This window comes from Urocampus carinirostris, chromosome 3, assembly GCF_059441175.1.
Source record: "Urocampus carinirostris isolate Australia breed hairy pipefish chromosome 3, RoL_Ucar_1.0, whole genome shotgun sequence".
Classification (NCBI taxonomy): Eukaryota; Metazoa; Chordata; class Actinopteri; order Syngnathiformes; family Syngnathidae; genus Urocampus; species Urocampus carinirostris.
The window spans coordinates 1,411,468-1,424,425 of NC_142351.1; the positions used below are offsets into that span (position 1 = coordinate 1,411,468).

Consider the following 12,958-nt stretch of genomic DNA (forward strand, 5'->3'; position numbering starts at 1 on the left):
GGACTTTGCATCTCAATTAGCACAGTTGGTGATTGAATATCCAAGCTTATTCCTTAGTGAGGAGGAGCAGATGACTCAACTAAATTCAACGCTTTGAAGTTGATCTGGCAACATTAACAGTGAGTCTATATTACTTTAAATAATGGAGCATCTGCGGAAAGAGACACATATGATGATCTGGATTAAATACAATATCAAGTAGCACTATTGTTAAACACGCAACACACTATGTAGCGCTAGGAATAACGGCTACAAATATATATTGGTTTCTGATTGTGTTTCTTTTGTTGGTATGTCACACTGCCAGGGAGCAAGCTGCTGACTGAGATGGTCGGGATGCGTCGTCGCGTCCGGGTTTCGGGCTGCATGGAAACTGAGCGTGATGCCTGCTGGGATGATCCCCCACTCCAACATCTGACTTCACGACACCCGCTGACGAATACGGCGAAGCACGTTCTTCGAAGTGTTTACGGGGGTCAGGCCTAAGGCCAATATGTATACTGTATCACTATCTAATCATGCACGTATATATTGGAATATATCAACAACTATAACCGGGATTTTGCACTGTTGTAATCACTTTTATTACTTATTGGTTCATATATACATATACCTTATCATGTACTGAACAACTATTCTACGTGTATAATCCAGTATGTACGGATAAAGATAAAATGCGTAGGGAGACTGGTGCATGGGTTGAAAGGTTCAAATCAGGTGTTTGGAGTGTCAGAGGTTTTTGTAATTGAGACATGAACAATGAAAATTAGAATAATCTCAGCAGGCTGACCGCCAGAATTTTATTTTATTTTTGATTTGCGTAAACTCTGTCCGTGTATTAATATCTATGATTTGTAATACTTTGCCACTACTCTGTATTCATTTTCGATTTTAATTTCTGTTCAGAATGGGAGGTGGTCCTCCCAAAGGGGGGATTGTAGTAAATAGACTTGCATTTGTGCATACATTTAGAAATGTAGAAAAACTTAGGTCGGAATGACACTCCGGGAAGTCCTTGGCAGTCCTCTTGTTATTTCCTCCAGCGCTGACTAGCAAAAAATGTACTCTTGTGAAGACAATAATATTTCCTGTCCAGATGTTTCCTGAACGCTGGCTAGCTGATAAAACTGAGGAAAACAAATTATGTAACACCGAACCGCCTGTTTGGGGTGTACTCATTTGTGGCTATAAGACAGTGCCATGGCCCGATGTCAAGTGAGAGAAATCTTTGTTGACGCAGCAATAAAGTTGCATATCTCCCTCCCAATGTTCCCGTGTGCTTTTTTTCCACATATGAGAAGGTTTTTCTCGGACTAGAACTCACGTTTTCTCTACTACACGTCACTAAAAGAACTTCAAAATAGACGTCTTTGAAAAAAATCAGCCAGCGAGACGCCCTTATACTACTCCACAGCCGAACCTTAGATGTCGAGTAGTCATGTGCCCGTCTGTTCCAATCCCTGCAGAGTATTTCAGAGGAGCGCTACGTGCGGCGCCAGCCGATGTGCGTGTCGATGACGTTCGAAGCCCCGCCAAACGCGTGTGCGGAGAGTGATTCGCTAGCAAAGAGTGTCGTTTGAAGAAAAGTGCCAGAGTAACGCAAGATTGACGCCCCGATATTTGATTGCACGCACCGACCACGTTATAAATGATTCTGTCCACGAGACGGCGTCATCGAGGACATGATTCATCTTAAAGCCCCTACGTGTGTGTGTGAAACATTTCCCTGCAGGGCTTCACTGCTTTATGGGGCTTCATTTTGCCAAGACTTAACTCTCAAGGACGTTGCAGAAACCACAGAGAGCAACCTTGTCTGTTTAACCAGAAAGTAAGCTACAGTGAAAAAAAGAAGTATTTGAACACCCTACTGTTTTGCTATTCCTGCTTAGAAATCACGGAGGGGTCTGAAATTGTCATCGTCGGTGCATGTCCACAGTGAGAGAGATCAACTAAAAAGAACATTTCAGAAATCACAATGCATTTTAGAACGATTTGTTTGAACAGCTGCAAATAAGTATTTGAACATCTGAGTATCCTCTAGAATTCTGACCCAGAAAGACCTGTTGGTCCGCCCATGAGAAGTCCACCCGCACTCCATGTATCATCCTGAATCAGATGAACCTGTTTGAGGTTGTCGGCTGCACAAGTCCACCCCACGCAATAAGTAAAACTTGAACTAGTAACATGGCGAAGACCAAGGAGCCGTCCAAAGACACAGGAGACACGATTGCGCACCTCCAGAAAGCCGGAAAGGGCTGCAAAGCAATTGCCAAGCAGCTTGGTGACAAAAGGTCCACTGTTGGAACAATCGTTAGAAAATGGGAGAAGCTAAACATGACGGTCAATCTCATTCGGAGTGAAGCCCCATGCAAGAAACCATCTCGTGGGGTCTAAATGATTCTGAGAACGGTGATGAATCTGCCCAGAACTACACAACAGGAGTTGGTCAATGACCTGAAAAGAACCGGGACCGCCGTTTCCAAGGTTACTGCAGGAAATACACAAAGACGTCAGCATTTGAAATCACGCATGGCACCCAAGGTTCCCCTGCTTAGACCAGTACATGTCAAGGCCCGTCTTCAGTTTGCATATGACCGTTTGGATGATGCACAGGAGTCACGGGAGAACGTTTTGTGGTCAGGAGACCAAAATAGAACTTTTTGGTCATAATGCTACTAAGCGTCTTTGGAGGAAGAAGAATGAAGAGAACGATCATAAGAGCACCATCCCTACTGTGAAAAATGGGGGCGATAACATCATGCTTTGGGGTTTTTTTTTTGCTCATGGGACAGGACGAGTGCACTGCATTAAAGACAGGATGACTGGGGCCGTGTATTGTGAGATTATGGGGAGCAACCTCCTCTCCTCAGTCAGAGCGTTGAAGACGGGTCGTGGCTGGGTCTTCCGACACGACAATGACCCGAAAGCAGCCAGGAAAACCAAGGAATGGCTCTGTAGGAAAAATATCAAGGTTCTTGCATGGCCCAACCCGTCTCCAGACCTGAAACCAATCGAAAATCTTCGGAGGCAGCTCAAACTCTATGTTTTTCAGCGACAGCCCAGAAACCTGACTGATCTAGAGAAGATCTACGTGGAGGAGTGGACCAAGAAATCTCCGGCAGTGTGTGCAAACCTGGTGAAAGACTACGGGAAACGTTTGACCTCTGTAATAGCCGACCAAGGCTACCGTACCAAATATCAACATTCATTTTCTCTGGTCAGCACAGCGGTGCAGTGGTTAGAGCGTGTGCGGCACAGTTCTAAAGTCATGGGAACGTCCTGCGTGGGTTCAAATCCAGCTACTACTGTGCAGAGTTTGTATGTTCTCCCCGTACACTCCGCTTTCCTCTCACATTCCAAAGACATGCATTTCAGGTGAATTGGCCGGTCCAAATTGTCCCTCGGTGTGAATGAGTCGTCTTTCCCCGTGTGCCCTGCGATTGGCTGGCGACCGGTTCAGGGTGTCCCCTGCCCACTCCCCGGAGATGGCTAGGATGGGGTCCAGCCCCCCGCGACCCTAATAAGGTGAAGGATTTTCTCAGGTGTTCTAATACTTCTTTTCTTCACTGTATATATTTTGAAAGAATGAGCGAGAGAGAAGGCCGGACCTTATTCCAAAGGAAAGTACGCTGTACTTTACAAACAAACTCACCTGGTCCGTGAACACTGCATCACTGGTTAAGAGGGCACAGCAGGGCCTGTACTTCCTGCGGAGGATGAGGAGAGCCCACCTGCCCTGACCCTCCCTCATCGCATTCTACAGGGGCACCATAGAGAGCATCCTGACCAGCTGTATCTCTGTGTGGTGTGGAGGCCGCAGTGCCACCGACTGGGGTAGTGTGAAGAGGATGACCCGAGAAAATCATGGAGATTTCTCTCCCCTCAATTCAGGACATTGGCCAGAAGCGCTGCCTATCCCAAGCTAAGAACATTATCGGGGACCCCTCTCACCCCCATCATGGACTGTTCATTCTGCTCGCCTCTGGGAAGAGGTACTGCAGTGTGCGATGCAGGAGCACCAGGTTCTGCAATAGTCTTGTCCCCCTGGCCATTAGCCTGTTAAATAGTCAATCTAACATATAGTAAACCTAAAACTAAACGGCTGCTAATCTGACTCTTTGCACTACTGGCAGTTCTTTATAGCTAGCCACTCCTTGCACATCTGCTCCCTGCACTATTGTACTTACAGCGTTATTGTTACAGTGTTATTGTTACAGTTTACCTGACATGTTAACCTGACTGCCCATTTTGCACATCTGGTTAGCTACTCCTCTTGCACTATCGGCACTATGGTAAAATACTATACGTAGCCATAATACAATACAACTTTTATTTATATTTGTTCATTCAAGGAAACTGTGCGGGTCAGATGTATCGACATTTCGTTCTGTATACACGTGTACTAGAATGACAATAAAGTAGATCTGAATCTGAATGTATGCTTTTTAAGTGGTGTGGTTCCTGTTGAATGGTGTAGTGCATGTGTGGTGCCATTTTATAAGGGCAAAGGTGATAAGTATGAATGTTGCAATTTGAGAGGTATCGGTTTGTTGTCTGTGCCGGGTAAGCTGTATGGAAGAGTCTTGATTAAGAGAGCGAGAGAAAGAACGAACGAGGTGGTGATGGAGGAGCAGAGTGGTTTCAGGAAAGGAAGAGGATGTGTGGATCAGGTGTTTGCAGTGTGACAGGAGCGTGAGAGATATATTGCAAAAGGTAAGAATGTTTATTTGGCTTTCATGGACTTGGAAAAGGCGTAGGACAGAGTTGATGGAGATGCGTTGTGGGAAGTGATGGTAATGTATGTAGTTGGTAGAAAGTTGTTGGAAGCATTGAAGAGTTTTTGTATGAATAGCATAGCATGTGTAAGAGTAGGGAGTGGGACAAGTGAGTGGTTCCCTGTGTTGACTGGTGTGAGACAGGGGTATGTGATGTCACCATGGCTGTTTAATGTGTACATGGATGGCGTGGTGAGAGTATTTGGCAGAGGTGTAGAGATGATGGATAACAGTCTAACAGTGTGGCGGCAGGCAAGTCAGATGCTTTTGCAGATGACACAGCGCTCGTGGCTGATTCTGAGGAATCATTGAGAAGGTTTGGAAGAGTATGTGACAAGCGTAAGTGATGTGTCAAAGTCGGGAAGAGTAAGGTGGATCAAGTGTTCACGTGATGGAGTGGGCATGGCGTTAGAAATAAGGTCGTATGGACAGGAGCTGGTAGAAGTGGAAAGCTTTAGGTACTTGGGTTGTGATGCGGCTGCAGTTGGTGGAATGGAGTGCGAGGTATCGCACAGAGTGAATCGGGGAAGCCAAGGTTTCGGGTGCTCTGAGGAGTCGTGGCCGCTTTGTCGTGTCCCGTTTCATCTGGAGAGACGAAAGCATGACCAACTTGGGTGCCGGGTCGGTCATGGTCCAAAATTCTTTGTGTGAGTTTTTTTTGCCATTTTCCCCCTTTTTAAATTTCTGTTATTGTATGTGTTTGTCTTGCTGTCGGCCTCTTGAGGGATATGACCAAGGTGAATAGATAAATGTCCCGTGTTGCTCACCTCCCGGCCGATCGCTTCGACAGCTGTCCTTCGACATAAGGGTGGGTCAATGCATTGTCACAATAAGATTGCGGACCTGCAGGTTAGCTTCCTCACTCTCACAGTTGTTTTGTGGTGAACATTTTCTCTGTGAACTGCTCATCATTTTCTGCCCTGAATGTGATCAGGGCTTTGGTTTGCTCCACAGTCTCTGAAACATCAGCCCGCATGACCGCATTCGACACAAGTTGCTCACTAACAGGCCGACGCCACTCGACGCGAGACAGGAAATGATCTGATGCGTTCCGCATAACGATTTCATAGTGAATCGACAAGAACAAACCTGACGTGGCTGTCGGAGTCTTCTATTGGCCAGCGTCACATATGCTTTAGAATTTAGAATCGATAGAATAGAATTTAACAGGTACAGAATGCCGACCTCCCCTCCGCGTCAAGAATCGATTCGGTCTCACGTGTTAGCATCATATTGTAAAGAAAACGGGACGCGCGGAATCGTGCGCAGTAAACACGCGAAATGACATATATCCGTAACGTTATCGTGACTATGCCGCTTCAGCGACCGGCGTTTTGTCCGTGTGGATGTGAAGGCACGACTCCTTTAAGATAAGAACGGGGCTAAACCGTGATCTTCCGAACAAATTAACATACTCGACGGTTTGGAGTGCCAAGAGTCGTTTCTGGCTTTTTTGGTCGATTTGTGCTCTGTGTAAAGCAGCCATTGGGCAATGTTCATGTTTTGAGGCAACGATAAGGTTTTCCGTTGCGTTGTTTTTTGTTTCGAAAACATGCATAGTTGTGAAAAAGGACTTACATTTGTGCGGTTCCTTTCCCGCCATGTTTGTTGATATTGAGAATTCGTCTTCTGGGAAGTTGCTTTGTTCCAAGTCGGCTCCTGACCTCCTTCCATCCGAAGTGGTTCTTTTGGGGGTCGAAGGGGACTTCTCCCTCGGACTTGAGAGTATTGGGACACGTTACACTTGCACATGCACGCGCAAAAGCAAGTGACGAGGAAAAATAGCGAGGGAAAGTGGGAAGAATGGGACGCAGCAAACAATCCGAACAAAGCCACTCTTGGCATCTCGTGAAGATTTCATTCCCAGAGGCCTAATACTCACTGTTCAGCAGCGCCTAAGCCTTTAGAATTTTTCTTACGTTTTGGCACTCGGGGACAATGCTTCTGAAAACTGAACGAGTTGAGGGCAATACAAATAAACGTGACTTGTGTCTTGCAGACGTCGGCCGAGAATATCTTGCTGCCGCGCGGCAGGAACCAGAGTTGCCTGCCGTTAAAATTGAGGAGGATCTGAAGCCTTATCACATGAAGCAAGAGACAGAAGATGGGGAGCCTGTTGAGGAGGACAATGATTCAGTCTTGCGAGTGACCGGGGTCCGTTCAATCGCCGAAGATCAAGGTCAACCTGAAGATAACGGTCGGCAGGAGCTTCCAAGCATCAGCTCCCGTCAACACTTGGAAACGGAAGACGACAACACGTCTCGCTCCACAAACGCTGAAGGTGGTAACACATGTTCGCAGTGCGGGAAAACGTTTCGAAGCAAGTATTATATGAAGTTCCATATGAAATTCCATGCTGGTGAGAACCCTTTTTCTTGCTCAGTTTGTGGTAAAAAATTCACTACAAGGGGAAACTTAAAAATACACACCAGAACCCACACTGGCGAGAAACCTTTTTCTTGCTCAGTTTGTGGTCAAAAATTCACCCAGCGTTGGGACCTAAAAATACATTCCAGAACCCACACTGGCGAGAAGCCTTTTGCTTGTTCAGTTTGCGGTCAGAAATTCACCCGAAATGATTACTTGAAAATACACACATTAACCCACACTGGCGAGAAGCCTTTTTCTTGCTCAGTTTGTGGTCAAAGATTTACCCAAAGTGGGAGCTTAAAAATACACACCAGAACCCACACTGGCGAGAAGCCTTTTGCCTGCTCCGTTTGTGGTCAAAAATTCGCCCAGCGTGGACACTTAAAAATACACCAACTAACCCACACTGGCGAGAAGCCTTTTTCCTGCTCAGTTTGTGGTAAACGATTCATCGAAAATGGGAGCTTAAAAAAACATACCAGAATCCACACTGGCGAGAAGCCTTTTGCTTGTTCAGTTTGCGGTCAGAAATTCACCCGAAATGGACACTTGAAAAAACACACATTAACCCACACTGGCGAAAAGCCTTTTTCTTGCTCAGTTTGTGGTCAGAGATTCACCCACCGTTGGTACTTAAAAATACATTCCAGAACCCACACTGGTGAGAAGCCTTTTTATTGCTCCGTTTGCGGTCAAAGATTCACTTCAAGTCAGAACTTGAAAATACACACATTAACCCACACTGGCGAGAAGCCTTTTTCTTGCTCAGTTTGTAGTCAGAGATTCGCTTCAAGTCAGAACTTAAAAACACACACATTAACCCACACTGGGGAGAAGCCTTTTTCTTGCTCTGTTTGCGGTCAAAGATTCACTTCAAGTCGGAACTTAAAAAGACACACATTAACCCACACTGAAGAGAAGCCTTTGACCTGTTGACATTGTGGTGAAAAACAAAATATGTATATTGTCAAGTCATTTTTTATTTGTGACGCCCTTAATCACAAGAGTCTCAAAGGGCTTTCCAGGTTATTACACGGACATTTTTTCAGACTATTATTGGACACTAGAAATGACACACAAGAACCCACACTGGCGAGAAGATTTTTGCCTGCTCAGTTTGTGGTCAAAAATTCTCTAAGAGTTGTAAAACATTCAATTGGTTAAGAATCATACAGTTCGTTTATTGGAAAATAACGGCCACAAAACCATTTGCCCTCCCCTTTTTTAAACCACTGACTGCTACCACGTCAAAAAAAAGCCACAGGAAGTGAGCAGACTCTCCAGTTGTATCATAAAGATTTGTGACCCCAAAGTCTTCATATGGATTCAAAAGATTCAGGCTTTGCATATGCGTCATGTTTCTTGATAGATGATCTATTTCCTCGTGTGCCCGCATACAAGTTTTGCCTGTTATCAACAAGTATCATTATTATAACAACAAGATGGCCGACCTAGATCCCCAGGGTTGGGGATTGTTCTCACCAGAGCCCCAAAGCTTGGAGAGCTTGTGGTTCTCTCCGTCCTTGTCGTTTAGATGAGAACAATCCCCTTGAAGTCCGTTGCCAAAAGAGATAGTAACCTTTATTTCTTCATCTTCCTGCTTGGCCATGTGCTGCTTCTCACACACTCCTCCCCTGAGGGACTTTTTTGTTCTCAAAAGTACACAAAAAGGGTTATTGCAGCACCTTCTTTGGTGTTTTGGGTAAATATCCCATGTTGGCACCCTATGAAAACAATTCCATATCATTGAAATGGGTTTATTATCTTAAAACCGGGTGCATTGATCATTACTGTTAACCTGTTGCATCATTTCTTCCACCTTCCAACCCTGAGTGCTTGTGTCAACAATGTGTTTTATTCTTTCGTTTGATTCCATTTTCTTTGTCCTGTGAATAAAACGTAGTTTCATGAAATCAAACTGCATTATTTTTGGGTCGATGTTATTTTTCTTCTGGTCCGATCAATCATTATCCATATCAAATAACTCCAAAATCGATCATTTAAAGTTGTATTTAAAGTTGCATCTTTCATGATAAATGCTAGACGCGGGCTATTTCAAACAAATTCGTGTCGGAAACCGAGAGCACCGCCTACTGACCGAATTGATTACCACCAACTTAGATTCCGAACCAAATAAATATAATTGAAAGCCACAGGGTGATAGGTTGTTATTATGGCCATGAAAGAGTCTAAAATCACATTACTTTTGCCAGAATCGAAATTTAACTCTGTGTTAAGTCAAGATAAAACAGAAAAGGGACTTGGATTATCATGGACCAAAGTAAAGTTCTCACTGGAAAGCCATATGAACATAAGGAACATGAGGCATTTATTCCAGTTGCTGCCATGAGCGACACAACAAACGCGCACCATGTGGTCAGCACCTCCGCCTGTTTTCAACATGGTAGCAGCGCGCTGGAGACTGCCAAAAAATATCCGCCTTCCGGTCATAAAATCAGAGGCTAGACTAAACCTTACTTCATACCAGTGTAACGACCCTCAATCATGCGCGACACAAGGGTTGACGGTCACTCGGTTTCTTGCCTGCATTCAGTAAACAAGACAAAGAACTTCTGTGCATGTTTGCAATCGTCTAAAACATGAACCAAAATACAAAAACGGGACATCGCTCAACATGCGCACCATGTGGCGTGGTTGCATCAAAACACGTTGCATCATCGTTTCAAGCTACATTACTTTACTTTAAATTCGTGTTTTTTATATATACTTCATTTAGCACAATTTATATACGAAGATAGTTCATGAAAGCAACTCATATCTAGCAAAATATGCATTTTTTTTAATCCGAACCAATATTGGGCACAACTTACCTCCAGCACGATGTTATTGAGCCGAAGATACGGCAAGCGCAGAAGACCATAAAGTGGCAAACCATAAGATGGCCTCACAGCCCATGCCTTAACAGCAGGGTTGGTTAGGGTTACTTGAACTGGATGACTTTCAATGACTTTTGGATGACTCTAATAGCTAATATGCTCATAAAAGACAAAAGAAACTCAATAGGAATCAAATGATGACTCCCAACACGCGGTAAGCTTTCTCTCCTGGCTTTGATCTCCGGCAAAACGAACATCAAATGCGACAGAAACAAAGTGAAAATAAATCCAAACATCATTTTTGCGTTCCGTGGATTCCGTTACTCCCCAAGCCTGCACAAAATGGAGTCATTTTATTCCTATTGAGTTTCTTTTGTCTTTTATGAGCATATTAGCTATTGGAGTCATCCAAAAGTCATTGAAAGTAATCCAGTTCAAGTAAACCTCCCCAACCCTGCTTAACAGATGAAGGCGGTACCAACATTTTAACAGTAATGCAACAAAAACACGGATTTTGTGAGAATTCAAAAAAAGGAAAATGAAAACACATTTTCAACTCTGTTGCACCAGCAGGTGGCACTGGTGGACTGCAGGACACTCGTACACAAACTAGACAAAACTATTTCAGCAGGAATTTCAACAGAACAAAACTTATGAATACACACGTTACTGCTTTTTCTATTTGTAAAATCAATGAAATCAAATTTCAACTCTGTTGCACCAGCAGGTGGCACTGCAGGACACTTAAACACAAAGTAGACAAAAATATTTCAGCAGGAATTTCAACTGAACAAAAGTGATGAATACACCCGTTACTGCTTTTTCTTTTTACCTTTTTATAATTTCCTTTTTTTACAAATGTTGCCTTAACATAGTCGTTCACCGGACGAATCGAGTTATTTTGTCGCCGACCTATCTCGTCTTCTATGTGTTTTCTGTTGCTGCGTTCCCGAAAAGACGACAACTGAGTTTTCAAACTTCAAACCAGGAGAAAGGCTATGTAACCCAATTTTTCAACCAGGGCCTCGCACCCCAAGTGTCTTTCTGATTATATTTCTCCGGTTGGGGGTCGAAAAACCCCGACTTCCTACATTCTTGAGACGTTTTTCCGTCGTATCTGGTAGGATCTTCCGAAACACCCATTTTTGTGAACGCATCATGCGATCTGTGCCACATGTACCCACAATCCATTGCGGCGGGGTTTCGAAGGAGAAGGTGTCATGGCTGCCGAACAATATAATGTGGAGAAAGTCCTCTAGTCGACTTCAAACGACGTCAACTCGACACAAGTATCACTTTGTGGTCCCTTTTACTGCCGAGTTGGAGTTTTTTCGTTGAAAGACCGATAAAATGCGCTCCAGTGAGGAAGGACCGCGACGAGAGGACGCTTTTTCCAAGCACCTCGGGGAAGGTTGGACATTTTTTTGCTTCTGCTACAATAACAATGCTTTCCAAAATGTTGCAGGATGGCCAAAAAGTCGATAATTGATATGAAAGAATAGTGGTTTGAAATTCAAATACAACTTTTTTAAGCCTTTTACAGTAAACAACGTTTTTCACCTCCAGCAAATACTAAAAGTGCAGGAAATCAAATGAAGTTTAGCAGCATCTGGTATGAAGTCGCATCCAAACTTTATATATGTATATATAATTTGTAACCGCGGTGTAGCCGTCCAACCTAAGATCCCCATTCGGGCTGGACTGCATGATGAGGCTTTTAATACAGTTGCTGCAATGAATGAGTCACACACAAACGTGGTTTCCGATCATTGCTGGCTTTCAACACTATAAGGGGAATTAGCATTTCAGCACAACATGCAACGTCCGGCAAAACTAACACAAAAGGCGACAGAAACTAAACAAGAATAAATTCAAACAGCCTGACAACATCAATCACATTAGTGTGCATGTAGAGACAGCTAAGGTTTTAATCTTTACATTTAACTTTTTTTGGAGCACCGAAAGATCGTGGCTTACCGTTAGCGGCGCACTGTAGACTGCCAACTAACTCCTGCCTTCCAATCACAGAATCAGAAGCCCAAACTTTACCCCATACCAGCAGGTGGCACTGTTATAGCCGCCCTTTCACACACAAAGATCATAGGTCGTGGATGGGAACATCCCAAAATAGCACAAAGTATGCGCTAGGAGCAAGATAGCGACTTTATTTTAATCATCAAAGACGACAACAAAAAAACTTTCCTCTGATGGCCGCTAGATTTTTTTTCCTTTTGGAGGTACTGGAGAGAAAAAAATAAGGCTTTGGAAATGCTTGAAAAGTGCTCGCAATTGGCCATGAAAACCATGTAGAACCCTGTTTCCATGACTTCCTGTATATTTCATGTGCAGTCCCTTCCCAAGGTTTCTTCATTTTCCGCATGCTGACCTTTTTTGAGTCTTTCCTTGCCCTCTTGTAGTTTTCAGATCAGGTTGATGTGAGTTTCGTCACAAATAAATGCGGTTTGTCTTCTGTTTCGCAGAAATCGGTGAAGACCATCTTCCTAATGCGTGGCAGGAACCAGAGTGTCCAGGAACTGTTTACAAGATACTCCAAATTGTGTTGAACAGAGCAGGTTGGTGGTTTTACTTTCCGCAACGTCCTTATTTCGGAGGGAAGGTCGTTGGGCGTGGCCCCAAAAATACGCAGAGAGGACATATGGCAAAAAGGGAAGGTTCCTTATTGAATTGCTCTTAACAACTCGTGATGGTTACCCGCCCCTGGGTCAAGACTTCCGCCACGCAATAAGCTATTGTTAGCTCCTTCGTGTTCATTTCAGGTTCAACTTTCCTTATCCTGAGTTATTATCTGCTTTCCACAACACTTGACATCTCGTATTTGGCCGTCGACGTCCGCCGTACTTTCCTTTCGAACAAAGTCCGGGCTTCTTTATCGCTCGTTCTTTCAAAATACGTATATTATTCCTAAATCAGTCACGTGCGCTAGGGCCGTTTCGAAGACGACACATTTGCTTAACT

General features: G+C 44.1%; 1 protein-coding gene and 1 long non-coding RNA gene across 2 annotated transcripts in view; one reads left to right on the forward strand and one right to left on the reverse strand.

The window, feature by feature from the left end:
• The window catches only part of LOC148368243 (uncharacterized), a 38,752-nt gene extending 32,358 nt beyond the window's left edge, over positions 1 to 6,394 (reverse strand). Inside the window, exon 1 of the long non-coding RNA XR_015849928.1 lies at positions 6,354 to 6,394. This is a non-coding gene — a long non-coding RNA (uncharacterized LOC148368243). The remainder of the gene's footprint in view (positions 1 to 6,353) is intronic.
• Positions 6,395 to 6,704: 310 nt separating this feature from the next.
• On the forward strand, positions 6,705 to 9,078 carry LOC148368246 (uncharacterized). Its single transcript, XM_088330236.1, has one exon. It carries the CDS (start codon positions 6,714 to 6,716, stop codon positions 8,079 to 8,081), a length of 1,368 nt encoding a protein of 455 aa, XP_088186362.1. The 5' UTR covers positions 6,705 to 6,713; the 3' UTR covers positions 8,082 to 9,078.
• Positions 9,079 to 12,958: the final 3,880 nt, after the last annotated feature.